Source organism: Rhinichthys klamathensis, unplaced genomic scaffold (genome assembly GCF_029890125.1).
Source record: "Rhinichthys klamathensis goyatoka isolate OS25496 unplaced genomic scaffold, OSU_Roscu_1.1 h1tg000181l_1, whole genome shotgun sequence".
NCBI lineage: Eukaryota > Metazoa > Chordata > Actinopteri > Cypriniformes > Leuciscidae > Rhinichthys > Rhinichthys klamathensis.
Window position 1 is genome coordinate 600,219 of NW_026606709.1, and position 19,807 is coordinate 620,025.

At 36.3% G+C, this 19,807-nt stretch overlaps 1 protein-coding gene across 4 annotated transcripts; it reads left to right on the forward strand.

Moving 5' to 3' along the window:
• The first annotated feature begins 403 nt into the window (after positions 1 to 403).
• On the forward strand, positions 404 to 19,429 carry tango6 (transport and golgi organization 6 homolog (Drosophila)). 4 transcript variants are annotated; one of them, XM_056261169.1, is made up of 18 exons: positions 404 to 506; positions 867 to 1,516; positions 2,632 to 2,750; positions 2,856 to 3,001; positions 3,928 to 4,037; positions 4,238 to 4,400; positions 4,580 to 4,647; positions 4,733 to 4,845; positions 4,978 to 5,154; positions 5,910 to 6,036; positions 6,333 to 6,527; positions 6,923 to 7,057; positions 7,914 to 8,408; positions 9,726 to 9,783; positions 11,989 to 12,147; positions 14,269 to 14,420; positions 15,827 to 15,940; positions 18,651 to 19,429. In XM_056261169.1, exons 1-18 carry the CDS (start codon positions 455 to 457, stop codon positions 18,825 to 18,827), a joined length of 3,210 nt encoding a protein of 1,069 aa, XP_056117144.1. In that variant the 5' UTR covers positions 404 to 454; the 3' UTR covers positions 18,828 to 19,429. The 4 variants fall into 4 exon arrangements, with proteins under 4 accessions (XP_056117144.1, XP_056117145.1, XP_056117142.1 ...); XM_056261170.1 differs by having other exon boundaries at positions 3,931 to 4,037; XM_056261167.1 differs by having other exon boundaries at positions 2,632 to 2,748; positions 2,839 to 3,001.
• Positions 19,430 to 19,807: the final 378 nt, after the last annotated feature.

Consider the following 19,807-nt stretch of genomic DNA (forward strand, 5'->3'; position numbering starts at 1 on the left):
TATAGTAGATTTGTATATTGTAATATACATTATCTTTGATAAAAAATATGTATATCTCTCTCTATTGTAATATAGTAGTCGCTTTGGATAAAAGCGTCTGCTAAACGACTAAATGTAAATGTAAGTAGATGAAGTAAACGTATTTATAAATGATTGTACCATTTGTTTTAGTGCCTTTACGCAGAGATAATTAAATAAATAATTACATTACAGTACTTGCCATTCACCATTGAGATTTATGAAATAGTAAAATGTAGATGATGATTATCACATGAATTATTGCCATTGCATTATTTATTTCTGCTTTTCTTTTTGGCTTTCATGTTAGTTTAGCTTTTATTTTGTGGGACTTTTATTTTGAACATTTTCTCATCAGTTTCAACTTTTAACCACAGTTACGTAAAAGCTGTGCGACAAAGTTTTTGTAGTAGACAACACAGCAGTGTGGCGTAAAATGGTCACGGCACTAATAAAGTCTCTCAGTATATTAACGAAACCTATTCGAGGTAAGAAAAAATTTATATACGTTGTCCGGGTTTAAATAGTATTGTGTCATAACATGCTTTGGTAGTATTATTATTTTTCCACCCCCCATTAAACCTCTCATCTTTTACTCACACTCATGTTGTTCCAAAACTGCATGACTTTCTCTATTTATTTCGTAAAACACTAAATATGTTAGGTACTGACAGCTTTGGCTTACACTTTCAGTGTATATTTTTTCGATACAATAAAAGTGAATGGCCAAACATCTCATTTTGTGCTTTACAGAAGAAAGAAAGTCATGCAGGTTTGTGTGTTGTTTATGTTTTGCAAATCTGTTAAATAGTGATGGCATGCGATGATGGACGCACACTCTTTTCCAGAGGCTCAGTGGAGCGATGGACAGAGCACACAAACAGCACTTGTCCTGGCTCTCCAGAGGAACCTGTCAGAGCTTCGGGAGAGCATGTCTGCAGGCGAAGAGCTGGAGGAAGCCCGACGACTTCTGGAGGAGGTCAGGAGAGACATCACATGGTTTTGCAGTGATGCTAATGACCTAACCTGGTGCTTTGTTCAGGAATGTCTTCTCTTACTGCTCTGCCTGGCACGACACCTCAACCGCCTCGTGGAAGCCTTTCACCAGACTCCTGCTGCACCAAATCCTGCGACCCCTGAAGCAGCTCCACCACTTCCCCCAGATGTTCTCAGTGTGGCCCAACAAAAGACACTGGGTGCTGTGCTGCAGTTTGTGGTCACACTGGGTCTCTGCCCATATTTAGCTCCTGGTGTAGGAGTGGCACTGGGGCTGAGGTCAGCCTTTGGGGCAGCAGTGGAGGGAGCTGTCCGACACGATGTGGCCCCTACAGGGGAACGCCGTCTACTTATCACCGCTAATGTGCTCCTAGAGGTGTCTGCTCTGTCATCGCTAGCGACTCCTGTGTTTACACGCCACCTGGGTGACATCATGGCAGCTCTGTGTCAGTTAGCTTATCGACCCCAGCGGCCTGAAGGAGACGGTACAAAGAGTAATAAGGTATAAATACACTAATATCAAAGCAATACTTAATACTATTTTAATACATTTTACTAGTGGTCTCTTTTTAGATCTGGGGTTCCCAAAGCCATGGATAACCTGGAATTAGCAAGGAAATGTAATATTGCTCCAGGCATAGAAAAGTCATGAAACATTTATAAAACTAAATATATATATATATATATGTATGTGTGTGTGTGTCTCTCTCTCTCTCTCTCTCTATATATATATATATATATATATATATAGAGAGAGAGAGAGAGAGAGAGAGAGAGAGTTATTGTTAATTTAAATAAAGCTGAAAATATAAATATTAAATGGAAAAAAAATGTTGCCTTGATCACTAACTGAAAACAAAAAGTATAGGCTAAAGTACAAAAAGTACAGAAATTATAACAAAAAAAAACAAAAAAAATTCATTACAGCTACATAGAAATATAAAAAAACAAAAACTAATAAAGATGACAAAAACATGTAATAAAATAAAACTTAAACTAAAATTAAAATGAAAGCTGAAAATATAAAAATAAAAGCTCATTCAAAATATCAAAAAATAACACAGTAACATTTTACAATAAGGTTTCATTAGTTAACACATTAGTTAACTACTTTAGTTAACATGAATTAAGAATGAACAATAATTCTAGAGCATTTATTAATCTAAGTTAATGTTAGTTTCAACATTTACTAATTAAAATCAAACATTTGTTAACATTAGTTAATGCACTGTGAACTAACATGAACAAGCAATGAACGACTGTATTTTTATCAACTAACATTAATAAATACTGTAACAAATGTTTTGTTCATTGTTAGTTCATATTAGTTAATACATAAACTAATGTTATCAAATGAGACCTTATTGTAAAGTGTTACTAATAATAATACTTAAATAGTATATAAATTATGCTAAAATAACACTGTTCTTGTTATTCTCACTGTTTTGTCCTTTAGGGGCAAATCTTTATAAAACTATATTTTTTAAAGTCCCTATTTAATAATGAAGAATGACATGAATGTAAGTAAGTGTGAGAATTCTGATTCATCACTCTTTCAAGTTTCATATTGGCCCAAGCTAAATGTTGAACTAATTCGGTCATTCTCATCTACCACAGGGACTAACGGTAGAGGAGCGCAAGACCTGCAAAGAAGCACTCCACAGTCTTCTTGGGAAAGTGTATCAGCCAATCGTCATCAAAGAACTGCTTCTTCTGCAAGGGGGTCCTAAACAGGTGTGTGTTGCCCACTATCTTTCTGAATACTTTTCTGATGTGTTAGTATTTGTGTGACTCAAAAGAGACATGTCCTGTGTATTGCTGTAGGCATCTTCAGGTTCCAGAGGCGGATGTGCTGGAGGGGGAGGTAAGGCTCTATCCCAAGCTCCCCCTTGGCTGAGGCGCCTGTGTGGACAGTTGCTGTCTGACAGGTTAATGCAACCACAAGGCGTCCAGGCAGTGGTGAGGGCCATCTTAGAGGGCACCGGAGGTAAGGCTGAATTTAGCAAAGTACTGAGTACAGATGATTGGTTCAGAGAAACACTGGAATTTGCAAAAGGTTTTTCATGGAATAGAATCAAGTTTCAAGACCATCTATCTAGTGTCAGTTCCAAAATTTACTGAATGCCTTGTCAGTGGATAAAACATATTTTGTGTTCTCAAGTATTTTTAGCTAATTGTGAGTAAATATTGTCTACAATTAGTATTTATTCAAATTCAGAAATTTCATGTATGCCTTATTTGCTATTATTTATTAATATTATAAAAATGAGCATTAAACCAGCCATACAATTTTTGTTACTAAACTCAAAACCCGTTTTAAAACTCTTTCAGTAATGCAGCCCTAAACTAGTAGATTTACTAGTAAACAGGTTAAAAGAATACATTTTTAAAACATTTAAATGCAAAATTGATAACCTATTTGGTTTTTATTGCTTATGCACGATTTGTTTTTAGTATGCATGTATGTAAATACAAATCAATTTATAAATACATTGAAACCTGTGTTCGTGCTTATGTTTTTTTGTTTTGTTTTCCGCAAACTTATAAATAAAACGCAACATCCTGGAACCGTGTGCTGTTGCCTGGAATATTACAGTTAATTGACCCCAAAAAATTGCAGACTGTGAAGGAGACAAACATGTTATGTCTCGGTTAGAATGGCTAGCTGACCTAAAATGTTTTGCGTATTCTATAAACAGCACGGTGTCAGTGGGTTTGGCCATAATGTTTTGAATGGTGGTGGAAAAATGTGTATTTTCATACCATACATAACAAATCCAGTACATAACAAAGTTCCCAATGTGTTTCCAATAGGTTTATCATTCCATGGAAAGTCATTCTGTTTTTTATAACCGCTGTAAATGTTTAGCTTGTGCTTTTCAGTCATGTTTACTTGTTCACATTGCTGACCAGCAGGTGGCGACTCTGACTGGAGGAAATGTGATGCTGTGGCCAAGATTCTTGCCGCCTGTCCTCGGCAGTCCCTCTCTGCCGAGAGCTATTACAGTCAAGTGTGTCCACAGGTGAAGTAATGTTCTCTCATTACAGTCAAAATAGTGAGATTATTGCTATAATGGTTATTTAGAGTTCTTTTATTTGGTTTGGAAAAGATGCTAGTAGTCAAATAACAAAAGCAAGAGTTCATTGCCATCTGTTACCTAAAAACCTATAAATAATTTTTGAAATGTACTCTAATAATAGAATGTAATATCACTGGATTTAGGTTCTGGAGCTCCTGCATTTCAAAGACAAGCTGACTGCACAGCAGTTCCAGAGAGTGGCCACTAGGGCGGCGCTCATCATGGTGCAAGATCAGCCTGAGTTTGCACAGCGATTCCTGCTCTTTCCTCTTCTCTGCCCCCTTCGTCGCTGTGCACAGGGAACCGGTTAGTATTTGTTAGGTGACTGCAGTTTAGCATTTTATAGTGGGTGATATCATTTAGGTTGTGCGAAAAGGCTGCATCAAGTTGCTTGCTAATATTTGTCCCAACACACAGGAATAATTTTTAGATGCAAAGTATATTCTCTTTTGAGTATTACAAAAATAACTGACAAGCTTTTGCAGGAGATGACCTATCCCAGGATGCAGTGGAGGAGTGGGAGCTGACTCGCTGTATTGAGGATGTATATAAAGTAAGCCAACCATTCTGTATTGTCTAATGCGCCATATCATCAAGTATATGAAATTTACATAAGAACGTTGTTTCATTCTGTTTAGATTTGTGTGGTGGGTAATAATCCATCAGAAGTGCTGCTGAAAGCTCTCACAGATGTCTACTCAACACTGTTCAATCTCTTTTGCTTCACCAAACAGAATGTCTCTCATTTACGGTCAGTCTTTCTTTTTTCTTTCTTTTTTTTTTTAAAGAAGTCTCTCATTTACAGTCAGATTTCTTTTCGAATATGAAGTATTTGTAATAGATCATATGTTTGGAAAAGACTAAAAGTTGTTGTTCCCTACAGTACATCCTGTCAGGAGATCCTGATATGGTGCCTGTCTCACTCAGAGCGCTCGGCATCTCTTTTGCTGTTGAAACGCTTGTGTGGACTGCTGGGAGAAGTGGGTGGAGTCAGACATGGCTTTCAGTTCTCACCTGGCAGTGAAGGAGGGGCCAGACTTACAGTGAGAGAGCTTATCAGGTATTATTAAATGAGAACCCTACAATAATTATGCAATGTTTTGTGTAAAGTATTTTGTATGCCAGTATTTTGCCATTTTGAGCTTAACGGGCGATGGTCTAATTGGGAAAATAGCAGAATCTATTAGCTAGATCACCCTTTTGTCAATTTTAAAACAAACTGAAGCCTTAAAAAAGATGATGCATGTTTTTAAGTGTTCAGTGATGAATTTAGAGTTGATATTTTGTAAAATATTGATTTCAGTCATTTTGTTTGTATCTTATTTGCTTTCATTAAATTAAGCATTATTTATATCAGTATAATATCAAGTGAAATTGATCAAAAATGAAAGTAAAGACATTTATAATGTTACCAAAAATGTACCAAAAATCTATTTTAATATCTGTTGTTGTTTTTTTTCAAACTTTCTATTCATCAGTGAATCCTGAAAAAAGAATCATGGTTTCCACAAAAATAATAAGTTGCACAACTGTTCAAAGGTTTCTTTTGTTTTCCATACATTGTTTTGTGGTTTTTATAGCTCAAGTATCCTGCGCACTAAAGCAGCATATTAGAATGATTTCTGAAGGATCATGTGACACTGAAGACTGGAGTAATGATGCTGAAAATTCAGCTTTGCCATCACAGTAATCAGTTTTATTTAAAAAAACTGAAAAAATAAATGTAGCCTTGGTGGACATAAGATACTTTTGAATAGTAGTGTATGTTGCAAGGCGTAACAATGATTAACTGGCTCTTTTTCTGTGTTTTGACAGTGATGAAGATGATGCTCTGTATGAGAAGGTCTCAGGTGAGCAGTGGAGAGTGCAGTGTCTGGTGCAGTTATTGGAAGAGATGAAGGACTGTGACCTGCCTGGAGAGTTTTTCCTACTGCTGCTGCAGGTGCTGACCTCTGCCAGTCTGTTTCAGCATGACCGTTTCTAATGTAGCTCAACAATGTCGATACTATAGCACATAAGATAAATGGATGTCCATAATTGTTTTATAGCAAGATTTGAGGTCTCAAAAATGCTTTAAGATGTAGAGTAGATGATTAAAAAGAACTTTTAAACTTTAAGGAGATTCCCAGATTTGACTTTTAAATGTCGTGAAAGGGGCTTAAAATTGAAAGTGGATGCTGAGATCAACATTTTTTTTTTTTTTTTTTCCAATGTCTGCCTGTTTTGTGTTGTTTCCAGGATTTAACAGCTGTGGCTGCTGAGCAGGACGAGGTTGAGCAGGAAGTGAACACCTCATCTATGACGCTGCTGGAGTTAGAGCAGCATCTGCTGGGGCGTGCAGGTGGACACGGACAGAGACTTGCTCTGCTGCAGGCACTGGCCATCATGTGTGAGGGTCTTCCACACACACAGCTGCTCTGCAAACCCACTCAGGTGAGATATAGAAGAAATCATTCATTCAACGTTATTTAAACGTATTAAATGGTTCTCTCTTTTCCTGAGTGAAGTGGTACATTTGAGTTTTAATTCTAAACTTTAAACTCTTTTAAGCTTTCTTATCATTTTGTCTTTTCTGCTTTCATTCAACTGAGGTTTTAATAAGATAAAACATGGGCCTTCTAAAAATAGAGCACATCATCCCCTGGCCAGATCTGTTCCATTTAACTCGCAACAAAGAATATCTTTACTCTGACTGTTATTTAGGACACATGTATGAGCCTCTTATGGCTGGTAGAGAGAGCACAGTTGTGTTATATCAGCAGTTGTGCTACTTTATGTAGTGATAAGGTGTGATCTCTCAAGACATCTCTCTCTCTCTTTGCTTACAGGTGGTTGGGTTCATAGCATCCATGCTGCAGAGAGCATGTGTTAGTCTGGAGCGTGGCACTGACAGCCCAGTGGAGAGTCAGACTCTCAGTATGGGAATAGGGCTTGTGGCCACTCTACTTTCTGGAGCTGCTGAGGTAGTGTATAGTTTATACATTTTGCTGCTGTTCTTTGCTCACTCTATTGTAAGAGTTCCTCTAGTAATAAGCAGTTTGCTGTGTTTATGGGTAGTTAACATATTGCATATTAATCCTGCAGTGTGACATGCATGCTACACTTTTTTTAACAAAGGGGATCTATTTTTGTATACTTATTAAATATGCCATTTTCATGACCTTGAATAAATGCGATTACATTTTAAACATTAGTTAAAAATTAGTTTGTTGCACCCAGGGTTATTATCGTTAACTAAAACTAGTGAGAATATTTCTGTTAATTGAAAAAAATATATATAAATATTAGTTAAAAAACGAACTGAAAATTAGAAATGTTTCCTTGGTAATAAACTAAAATAAGTTAAAGCACTACAATTATAAATAAATAAATAAAAAACTATTAAATTACAAAAGCACATAATGAAACGACTGAAAATTAAACAAAAATGAACATGAAAACTAAAACTATCAAAAATAAAAACTGCTAACTAGAAGTTGTGCCCAGTCACAGCACACAAAATATGCACTAATGCTCAGTTATTGGGTTAATTTGGTGTGATTTAATTAAAATGAAATGAAACAAAAAAGATCTTAAGTTATGTTCTAATGTAATTTCTTTGAATTATATTCAAAGAATGTATTATATTCAAAGATAATTGCCCAATTATATTGGGGAAGTTCCTAGCAATATTGCTATGTAATTAATTGTTATTGATTAATCAGCATATTTTCTAATTAGTATGATTAAAAGTTTTAAACAATTGACAGCCTAAAATCTTTGTTCATGTACATATTATTTACTACCTACCAATTTGTACCTTTGTATATGTTCTTTCAGCTCACTGCAGATGATTATTCATCAATGGCTGCACTGCTGCCCCACCTGGAACAGATTTCCCAGCAGCACCAAGAGCCAGTTATCCAGGAGCTAGCGTCCGATCTGAGGGCCACTATTGCCACACACGGGGCTTATCGCCCTACAACTGTCCCTAAAACAGCCAGCCAGCACAGCACTGCCCACAGTCTTACTCAACCTGCAGGCCGCAGTTCAAACTCCCTCCCAGCCAGACCCCAGGTCCCTTCACAATCAATCTCACATCCCAAACATACAACAGACCCTAGTGTAACACCCAAAGTTAAAGACTTTCAGACAGCTGGAGGAATACCCAATCCTGGGATTTCTGAGGCCTTGCGCAGTAAAGCTTTCTCTGAGTGCCTGCTGGAAGCCTGTGACCCAGATGTGCCCACACGAGCCGTAGCACTGCGTTCACTGACCCGCTCTGTTAGAGATGGAGACGAGGAGGCATTGCAGAACAAGGAGAAACTACTAACAGTGAGTGTATAGATGTGTATGTATCTGTATATGTAAGTTAAAGAAGATAAAACTAGCCTGGCATGAATTTATAAAAAATACATTTTTCATTATGTATGATATGAAAGTGGTCACATTTACTGAAAATTTGCATACGAAATCTAGTCATTTCTGTTGGAATCTGCATAATCCTGCATTTTATTTCCATTTCACATATCACTGTATGTTCTTAATGGCTGGTTTAGGGTACGCTTACACAACAACTATGTACTAAAAACGGATATTGTTTTCCTTTGCATTTTTCGCAAACAAACGACAACGATGTCAAAACAATCCCTATTCACGCGGATCCGCAAAAACGACTACAAATGCCGTATTATGCATGTCAGTAGTTGGCGATGTCACTTTGTAAAGAAACGGTACATGCCTATAGACTGAACATATACTGTAATACACATGTGCATGACATCACCGTTTTCACAAATTTGCAGACGGTAACAGTATCATTTTTTAAAACTTGGCCTTTGAAACCCGATTTCACAAGTTTGCATTTTCAGGCCCCCAAAACGCTGTTGTCATTGCGCTTTGATGCAGGCGATCATTATAGTATATGATAAACACTTACTCTCCCAGTATGCATTATTCTCTCTGATGCTAAAAGCTTGGTGTCACGTGCACATCTCTCCTGGGATTTGCGTAGACTCTTCTTCCCTGGCTGACATTGTTTAAATGGGCCAGTGACTTCCAGTGTTTCTCTTTCTCCTGTGTGCTAGTGTTGAGGGAGGGTGAGGGTCTAGAATAGACCATGTTTTATAAATGAGGTGGGATGTTTGGTGTGTAAAACCTCTTGCTTCAGGGTGTCTGAAGACTCTCGTGGGATCTAGTTATGATGAGCGGCTTTCTGCAATGTCTCATCTAATATTCTCTGTAATAAGAGTCTCTTCTGTGTCCAACGCTTCATAAATACAACTAATTCACACATGAACACAGACACAGAGCATCTCACTAACAGTGACATAACACCCACCCAGTAATCCATTAACATTGATGTGAACTTTTTTATTTTGATTCATTCAGTTTTAAATATTTATTTGTATCAGTGTCTGTCAGAGTTCTTAACACATAAATGTCTTATCTCATACCACTTCATACCACTTCACCTCATGTGAACTGATTTAAATCTTTTAAAACCGCAGGCCATAGACATGTTTTAATTTGCATTACTGTAAACGTGCTGAGAGCTGAAAAACTGTCAGCGATAATTAGACTAAGGAATTCATTAACTCAGCTCTAATTCTTTGCTCTCAGCTTTCAGTGAATTATTTCAATGTGTTTCAGCTCTTTCTGGAAAACCTGGAACATGAAGACTCCTTTGTGTATCTGTCTGCTATTCAAGGTAATTAATTCATTAGTTCAAGAAAGAAACCAGCCTAAACTCCTTCGAAATACAACAAAATTTGACAATCACACCTGCTTTTGCCTACTTTTTTAAAAATTACTATTTAGGGTTTTTAGAAATTAATGTAAAATTTTGATTTATTTGTAGTTGTGATGGTACATAATAGAACAGCTTGGTTTTGACTGGTTGAATGACTTAGTTGTAAGTATAAAGCACAGTCATTACATTGACCTGATTTACTTTTGCCAGCTAAACTCACTGTCAGCTTTACCTCAACACACTACAATGTGTTTCAGGCAGCCCCCACATTACTCATTCTTAAAGAATACAGACGCTTGGTTAAACCTTACATTTGTTAAATGACCAGGCTTTTGCTTTGCCATAATGAATAGATAAAGCACCTGATTCCTGAGCTCATTAAAGTAGCCAATATTAAGCAGCACAACTGTTTTCAACATTGATAATTAAAATGGTAACACTTTACAATAAGGTTCCATTAGTTAACATTAGTTAATGCATTAGTTAACATGTACTAACCATGAACAACATCTCTGTTCAGCATTAGTTCATATTTGTTAACGTTAACTCACACATGTACTAATGCATCAATTCACATTAAAAGCCCGGTTAGTTAACATTAGTTAATGCATTAGTTAACATGAACTAACCATGAACAATGCCTGTAAATAGCTTTACTGTTTTGTAAGGTTAACTTACTGTACATATTTACATTAGTTTACGTTGCAGTTGACACACACTAAGTATGAACATTTCTAACTCACCATGTTACCCTAAATGTAAAAATACTGTTGTGTACCTTATCAACACTCTTTCATATAAGGCATTGATTTGTTGGTAAACATAATGCTACAGCGGAAAACAAATGTTAGTAACACATCAAGTGTACACTTTACAATAAGGTTTATAAATTCCATTAATAAATTCTTTATTAATGATAAGTCATGTCAATAAAGAGTCTACAAATGTTAGTAACACATCAGTTAATGTTGAAATAGTGTACACTTTTCACTCAATCCATTAATAAATGCTTATTTGAATGCAAGTAATGATAGTAAAGTGCGTATAAACATGAACAACATATTTTTCCGCTGTAGAATTATGTTTACCAACAAATCATTGCCTTATAAAAGAGTGTTGATAAGGTACACAACAGTATTTTTACATTTAGGGTAACATGGTGAGTTAGAAATGTTCATATTTAGTGTGTGTCAACTGCTACGTAAACTAATGTAAATATGTACAGTAAGTTAACCTTACAAAACAGTAAAGCTATTTACAGGCATTGTTCATGGCTAGTTCATGTTAACTAATGCATTAACTAATGTTATTTAACTGTGCTGTTAATGTGAATTGATGCATTAGTACATGTGTGAGTTAACGTTAACAAATTTTAATAACTAATGCTGAACAGAGTTGTTGTTCATGGTTAGTTCATGTTAACTAATATGCATTAACTAATGTTAACTTAATTATGCTGTTAACGTAAATTGATGCATTAGTACATGTGTGAGTTAACGTTAACAAATATTAACTAATGCTGAACAGAGATGTTGTTCATGGTTAGTACATGTTAACTAATGCATTAACTAATGTTAACTAATGGAACCTTATTGTAAAGTGTTACCATTAAAATAATAATAATAATAATAAATGTTTCTTGAACACCAAATCATGTGGCACCAAAGACTGGAATAATGATGCTGGAAATTCGTCTTTAAAAAAAACAGTTATTTTAAATTGTTAGAATATTTCACAATATTACTGTTTTTACTATATTTTGTATTCCTGAGCCCAAACTTTTGAACGGTGGGGTATATTGATCGGCAGTTGTGGAGGATTTTCTTTTGTATCTGTGTGTCAGGTTATTTTAGGAACAGCTTTGAAATCTACAAGGCTGCTGTATCTGGGCCAACAAACAGATTTGGGGTGCTATATTTTGGTTTGATTAACTAAACCATCTCTACGTATTTGCAGCCAATGATGTTATTTCACCTTTTGTCCATGAATGGTCAGAACCATTCTCAACCATCCCTTTTTTGGCCTATTGAGGAATAGCTAAATTAAGATTGTAATGCTCTGGCAGCCTGTTGTGCTTTCTATTCATCCTGTCTTAAAAAGGGAGTGTCAGAGTTTTAGCCTTTATTCAGAGCTGTTTTTTTCTCTCTTTTTCTTCTGTTTCAGGGTTGGCAGTGTTGGCTGATTCTTTTCCTGAGCAGATTCTGCAGAGACTGCTGGGAGAGTATCAGACCGGGGCAACTGTCGGTCCCCCCAAAAGAGAGCGCTCCCTAGAGACACGCCTCAAAGTGGGCGAGGTTTTAATGAGAGCCTGCAGGGCCATGGGTGAGCACAGTCACTGACTGTAGTCTTTCTTTCTTTTTCATATTTCTTTCTTTCTGTATTCTTTTCTTCCTTTAAAATACTTCATGCTCCATTTCAGGATCTGTTTGTCAGATCTGGGCAGTGCCGTATCCCCAGCACAAGTGTGCGGTTATTCATTGTGTCTCGAGATCATTCAGTCTGGGTCTGAGGCATGTCGTCTTGGCCCGGCTCCTTAACGCTAACAGACCGAGCTCTGAAAAAGCCCAACAGCTGCTACAGTCCGCTGAAACCGCACAATGAGTCTCACAGCTCTCTGTCACATTCATAGTGCCTTCACACACAGCAGGGGGCATCACACACTTCACATCGCACACTTGAGCTCAATTTACATTTTCAGCCCTTGAGTATTATCTAATGAGACACTTATTTCAATCCTTAAATCCTTGATTTTGTAATAACTAAATTTCTAACCAAAACATGCTGTTTCGTAATGTGCACATCCGATGCGTAATTAAATAAATCCTTTTCCTGCATAAGTGTGCCACTGGTTTCCAATTAAACATGTCGCTTAATAAGGTGCTGGGACAGATGGCCACAGTTAACAAGAAGCACTGGATCAAAGAAGCGTATGTTACACTTTTTCTTGCCCCTGTTCTTTTTCCCTCCCATCAGACACCCATTTTTTTCTTGTAGATCTAGTCCACAATAGCCTTTAAAGCTCTTTTGATCCGTTTGGAGGATTGGTCAGCTGAACAAGTGGACATTCATGTCTGAATAGGTCCTGGCACATGGATTCTGGAAGGTTTTATACAGTTTGAATGATATTTCAGACAGGGCCAGAAAAATCAGCTGTGGGGAGCAAGTCCCTCTGGACCCACCTGGCAGCCATTATAATAGCTTTTGTCTAGTTGTATCCTTATTTATTACCCATAAAGAATGTAAATTCCCCTTACACTAATACCTGTTAGTGTGAGGAGGATTTTTTTTTTTTTTTTTTTTTGAGCCAAAAAAGAAGCCAAAAAAAATCCCAGTTTAGTGACTTTGCTCATGATGTAGGTGTGGACTTTGGACTTTCTCAGACTTTCACACTGAGATGGAGAGATTGGAAGAGGAGTTGCGACTTCAGCTGTGTGTGTGTGTGTGTGTGTGTGTGTTCAGGCTGGAGCTCTCATTCCTTGCACTGTACATGTGATATTTTTTATTATTTTAAGTCTGTATATACACTACAGGTCAAAAGTTTGTAATAATTAAGAGTTTTAATGTTGTTGATAGAAGTCTCTTATGCTCACCAAGCAAATTATATTGATTTGATAAAAAATATAGTAAAACAGTAATATTTTGAAATATTACAATTTAAAAGAACTGTTTTCTATTTTAATCTGTTTTGAAATGTAGTGTATTCCTGTGATGGCAAAGTTGAATTTACAGTTGCCATTACTGCAGAGTCACATGATCCTTCACAAATAATTTTAATATGCTGATTTGTTGCCCAAGAAACATTTATTATCATCAATGTTGAAAATAGTTGTGCTGTTTAGTATTTAAGTGGGATCAGTGATACACTGCCATTCAAACGTTTGGGGTGAATTAAGAAAAAGTAAATAAATTACTACTTTTATTCAGCAAGAATGCATTAAATTTATCAAAAGTAACTGTAAAGGCATTTATAATAAATGTCAAATAAAGGCTGTTGTATTCAATAATCCTGAAAAAATAAAAACACACAACTGTTACCACAAAAACTATGCAGCAAAATCTATTTTCAACATTGATAATAAAGAACCATTATTAGTAATTGAGTACCAATAATATTTGAGCAAAAAGAAAAATATTCGAATGATTTCAGAAGGATAGTCTGACAGACACAAAATATACAACAAAACAAAATTGCCTTCACAGGAATAAATTACACTTTAAAATATATTAAAATAGAAAAGAGTTCTTTTAAATCGTAATAATATTACAAAATATTAGTTTTTTCTGTATTTTTAATCAAATAAATGGAGCCTTGGTGAGCATAAGTTAATTATTCCAAAAAAATTTAAAAATCATAATTATTCCAAACTTTTAAACAGTAGTGTATGTGTTTATATACAACTAAATATCTGTACAAATAAATAAATAAAAAGTTTTATCTTTTAGGTGACCTTGCTCCACACTATGGTCGCCCTCTGATTGGTGTGTTCCTGAGTGGCACACGAGACAAGGACAGTAGTGTGCGTGCCAGCAGCCTCTCTAATTTGGGTGAACTCTGCCAACGTCTCAACTTTTCCCTCGGACCACTGGCACAAGAGGTAGTACCACTCTAGTATTCAAAACCTAAAAGTCAACTAGACAAGCTGATGAAAAGCTGAATCTGCGCAGTTTAGTCTGTAATTAGTTCTTTTTAAGCAGATCCCCGAGGCTGCTTCTAGTCTGATGTCATCGTTCTCTTTACTCGGCACAGCTGTGTATGTGTGTGTACACACATGCACATCTCACTACACAAGATTACTACTACTACTAGTGCAGAGATCAGGGTTCCTGCTGGTGCAGATGAGTGATAGATGAATGAACCTGAACTCCATCAATTTCACTGATTTGCTCATTAAAATCAGCCAATGTCTTGACCACAAATCTTTATGTAGCAACTGATTGTGTATGCTCAAATTTATTTAAATGCTTTCAAAATAATCTGTAAATAAAAATGCTCCATGTTATGATGTTAGCAATTCAAAACTGAAAGTGGTGATAATATTTCCATATTGGAAAGCTTTTTTTTCTTTTTCTTAAATTCATTTGTATACTGAATTGTATTAGCAATACAGCCTTTTTTTAATCTAGTCACTTACTTAACCATATATAGCTGCGTTTGAAAGTGGACAGAATGTGTTGAATTTGCGTTATGTTGATTCTCGTACACAGCCAATAGAAAACAAGAAGTGTCTTAAGGGTTGGGGGAAAAAAATATCGCTTTTCGTTTAATGGAGCACTCCCCATATTGATCCATACAATCCCAAGATCAATCTTTTACTCTAAGCCTGTTTTCAATGGCTGATGCAAACATATTTGTACAGCCCAATTCACAATACAAATGAGCTGGTTATTTTATTGATTAGTTATTTTCTTTCATATGTAAGTGAAATGGACATTCATAACTGAAATACAGTATCAGCGTTGAATCAAATTAATTAGTTTAAAGCCTGTGAATCAGAATCACATCAACCTGGGAAATCAGTCATGTCACCAGTATTTTATGTAGAATCAAAGACTAAGCTTACCTGAGACTTTAGCATTGTACTTTTGCTGCCTTGCAATCATTGTTGTTTTCTTCAGGAACTACAAATCTAGAGTTCTTTGATACTTTGTGCCAATGTGTGAAATGTGTGACGCCTTGCAGTTGGAAAGCAGTTTGTTTATTTTTCAGGGCTTGTGCATATGGTCGTTGAGAAAATCTACTGTGAGTGGCTGAGGTCTAGAGATCTTCATGAATAAGCATCTCTGTCAGTGTGACTAACTGGGCTGCTTATTCATGAAAGAGCCCCTACAACAGGCTGTTCTAGACCATCTTGACCATCAGCCTTCTGCAAACCCGTGTGCATGTGTTTAGACATCAATCGACCCGCTACATTGACATAAAGATCAACTAGTGCAGCATTGCAGATCTCTGCGGCCTGCGTACGTCCTTTGTATTTGACCTCTGTTTGTGTGTCTCCCGCAGCTGAGCACGTGTCTCACCGCCCTGATAAAGACGGACAGAGAAGCAGAGGTTCGAAGGGCTGCGGTCCATGTCATTGCTCTGGTCCTTAGGGGCCTCAGTGATAAAACCACTCAGGTGAGTATTTTTAAATATGTGTGATCAGTTAAACATGAAACTTGTGATTATCCAGTGGCTGGTATTAAAGGAATGTGAAATGCTTTTATAAAGGACTTTAAAATGTATTCATTATTCAGTATTTTAAAATAATTTATTTTATATTTCTATTTTAATATATTTTAAAATGTCATTTATTCCTGTGATGGCAAAGCTGAATTTTCAGCATCATTACTCCAGTGTTCAGAGTCACATGATTCTTCAGAAATCATTCTAATATGCTGATTTGGTGCTCAAGAAACATTTATTATTACTATCCCTGTTGAAAACGGCTGTGCCGCTTAAAAATTTTTGTGGAAACCGTGATGCACATTTTCTGGATTCAGCATTTATTTGAAATGGAAATCTTTGTAATGTTATAAATGTCTTTACGGACACTTTTTTTAGTTGATCAGTTTAAAAAAAATTGTGGTATTCAACAGCATGCCACAGATGCTATCCATTTACAGCATGTTTTTAACCAGAAATATTTCTTCAAAGGTGTGAAGTCCCATCACTGTGTTTTGTTGTGTGTGAGGATATTGAGTAGATTGTTAGGTCTTTCGATCTGGTGTCTTGATCAATGCACGTGTTTAGTGGGAGGAATTCTTCCAGCATCTGGACTGATGAGCAGCAGCTGTTCTACTCTCCTATTTAGAGGTCACCTGCAGTATAAGACAACCAATGCTCTGTCTAATCATCACTCTCAGGAGACACTCTTGTTCCCACGGCCCTGATCACTTTCCCAGCAATGCCTTTCATTTCCGACTATAGCTCCTACAGGTCATTTGGTGCATGATGATTCAAATTAATATGATTTAACCATATGATAACCATTTTTTCAGATTTTCATAAGGAAAGTTGGTCCTTGCTCATGCATAATTTGTCCCTGCTATGCTAGTGTGTTGAAGGAGGTTGCCAAGACATAGTTGTAAAGTATTATGGTACTTTTTTTACCTGGTAAAGTGACCATGAGGTTAAACAAAAAATAATTAATGTCCATAACGTGAACAGTGCAGGCTGAGTTAATAAAGTTTATCATCTAGGGTTAGGAGTTTTTTGAGAAACCTTCTATAAAGTTTGATGTATCACAAGTTCAGAGTTACAGCTGTAATACATTAACCAATCAGAGGTGTGTATCAGCTTACATAGATGTGAGAACATTGAGTCTCTGATCCACTGGATTATTAGCAGCCATCTTCAACAGATGTTTACCCTGTTGTGAGATCATATGAACCACACCATAGTTTTTTTTTATGTTGTTAGCAGACTGGCAGCTGATTGACATTCCAACCTCTCAGACTACAGATCTGTTCTCCCATAATGCAGTGTGATCATTTTATTCCAGTTAACTCTTTTAAAACATATTTTTAAATATAATAGGGTATGAATCACAAGACTGTCACACATTTCATGAAAAAGAGACACTTGATCATTGATACCGCTTATTTCCTTTATCAAATGTATTTCTATTTAATAATCTTTAAACCTTGATAATGTCTTCATCTTATTTGCCAGATTTTTCCAGTGTGATTATAGTATATTCTACAGAATAAATAAATCAACCTAAATTAATGTACTCCATTTATTTTAATTAAATAATGAAAAAAATAAAATATTAACTTTTTAAATATTAAAGAATATTAAATATTAAAATATTAAATATTCTTTAATTTTTCTTCAAAATAGTATATTTAAAGTAGTTTAATATTTTTAGACTTTTTTTGTAATAATAAGATTCGGTAACACCTCATTTTACAGTGTCCTTGTTACATATGTTACATGTACTTACCATAGTAATAACAGTAAATTATGCATAATTACATAACCCTCAACCAAATCCTAATCCTACCCTAACCCTATAGTAAGTACATGTAGTTGATTAATATTACTCGGTACTTAAATATATAATTACACTGTAACAATGACACCTTAAAATAAAGTGTAACCTAAGATTCTTGTATAAGATGATACATTTAATTTTGTAGAGAGGTTGATACAAAATGTCAGGATGGGGCCTTGTTTGCCCTTAATCTTCTGCCTTTTACTACTTTACTTTGCAACACTTTGAATTTTTGGGGTGTTTGTCCACATAAAACACATCTTAAAACCCCTTTATAAACACACATGAACTGATCCCATGACCGAACTGGCCACTGCTGCTGCAAATGACCTTTTCCACTTTTGACCCCCTGATTTACAGCACCAATGTCCACCCTAGTTAGTACCCTGACCCTTGAAATATTTGCACATGCACTTTATTGGACAAGTTTTACTAGACTCAGAAGGTGCTGTCCCTGGGCAGCACCTTGGCATTGGCCCGGGTGCAAAGTCATGTCTGTCATCGCCGTCTGTTGAGTTTCCCAGGATGGAGCTTGATAGAAGTCCTTCTGGTATGAGAAACAGTTGTTACTCGGTACAGCTGTTGCAGCGAGTAATGAGACGGCTCGTCCAGGTAAACCATAAGTCACAGCGCCCGGTGTCCTCTTAGTGTGAGGCTAAAACAGCTGACTGCTCACAAAAGTGCTCTCCTGCTGTGAGGGAGAAGGTCAAGAGACCATCTGCCTCAAGAGACATATACTGTACTCATTATTTCCTCTTCCTTGTTTGTTCTTTTTCTCGCTTTCAGTTGTACAGTAAAACAGTACATCTGCTTACTAAGTGCTTTCCGACTCCTCTTCTGCTTTTTCAGGTTCTTGGGGATGTTTTATCTGAGCTGTATCGGGCCCTGAAAGGGGTGGTGCGGTCGGACCCAGATGATGTGGCTGTACTCCATGCTCAGCTCGCTCTGGAGGAGCTGGATGATGTCATGAGGAGGTTCATCTTCCCTCAGCAAAAACTTGAGAAAAAGATTGTGGTACTTCCTTGAAAGCGCTCCAGAAATGACATAACATTTTTTTTTTGTAGACCTCTTATTTCTACCATCCGTTTATATTTGTAGTAATTGAATAATTGATACATTTGCAGCTTTTTTTCTTCTTCTCCATAATCAGTTTTCACACCCACATTTCCATTCTCAAACCGAAAAACCTGTCTTGCCATTGATATACTAGCATTGTGCCTTTTGTTATCTGTTACACTGAGGTTAGAGGGCAACAAAAGCAAAAGATCTATCTTTGTAAAGAGCCCTGGTGTAGCTGGTTGCCACTTTATTCTGCACTGGTGAAAAAATGCCTGTTTGCTTTTTATCGAATGTTTGTTGTACATATAAAGACGGCTAGGTCATGACATCATTGTAAGATACGACAGGGCAATTAGTCATTCTCTTAAAGTTCCTCCCACTGCACAATACTAAAACTATCCATTCATGTTAACCATCTGTATAGCATCCTGACCTCTTGGAACTGCCCTGAAGCAGAACTGGTTAAATACCATACAAATACAAATGTTAGCATTTATGCTAACTCATAAATAGATATCTTGGTCATGATGTGTCTCTAAAATAGAATAAAGAGTGCTTATTTTTCCAAAGCTGGTCTAATGTGTTTATATTATGCTGTCATTAACAGTTTCTTTTTCCCTTTGCTTGGACTGTTTTAGAGGTAATATAAATGTAAGCATGTGTCTGAACATCTGGTTTAGGTTGCAGTGCCACAAGTTCCTGTCTGCCTCGTGTGCTGTAAGGTAATAGGTGAACCAAATATTAATAATCTAAAAATAGTTCACATTGTAACACAAATCATTTATGTGGGTTTATAGTATGTTAAAGTCAATATGAATTGTAGTTTGCAATGGATTGTACTTCTGTAATGTTAAAGGGATAGTTCAGCCAAAAATGAAAGTTATGTCATTATTTACTCACCGTTATATTGTTTCAAGCTTGTATGACTTTCTGTTCTCTGTGGAATG

Bases quoted from the DNA above. Each gene is read 5' to 3' on its own strand.
- tango6 (XM_056261167.1), top strand. From the start codon at position 455: ATGGTCACGGCACTAATAAAGTCTCTCAGTATATTAACGAAACCTATT. The intron at 3,002-3,927 runs GTAAGGCTGAAT...ATTGCTGACCAG, and splicing joins CATCTTAGAGGGCACCGGAG to CAGGTGGCGACTCTGACTGG. The intron at 15,941-18,650 runs GTGAGTATTTTT...CTGCTTTTTCAG, and splicing joins TCAGTGATAAAACCACTCAG to GTTCTTGGGGATGTTTTATC.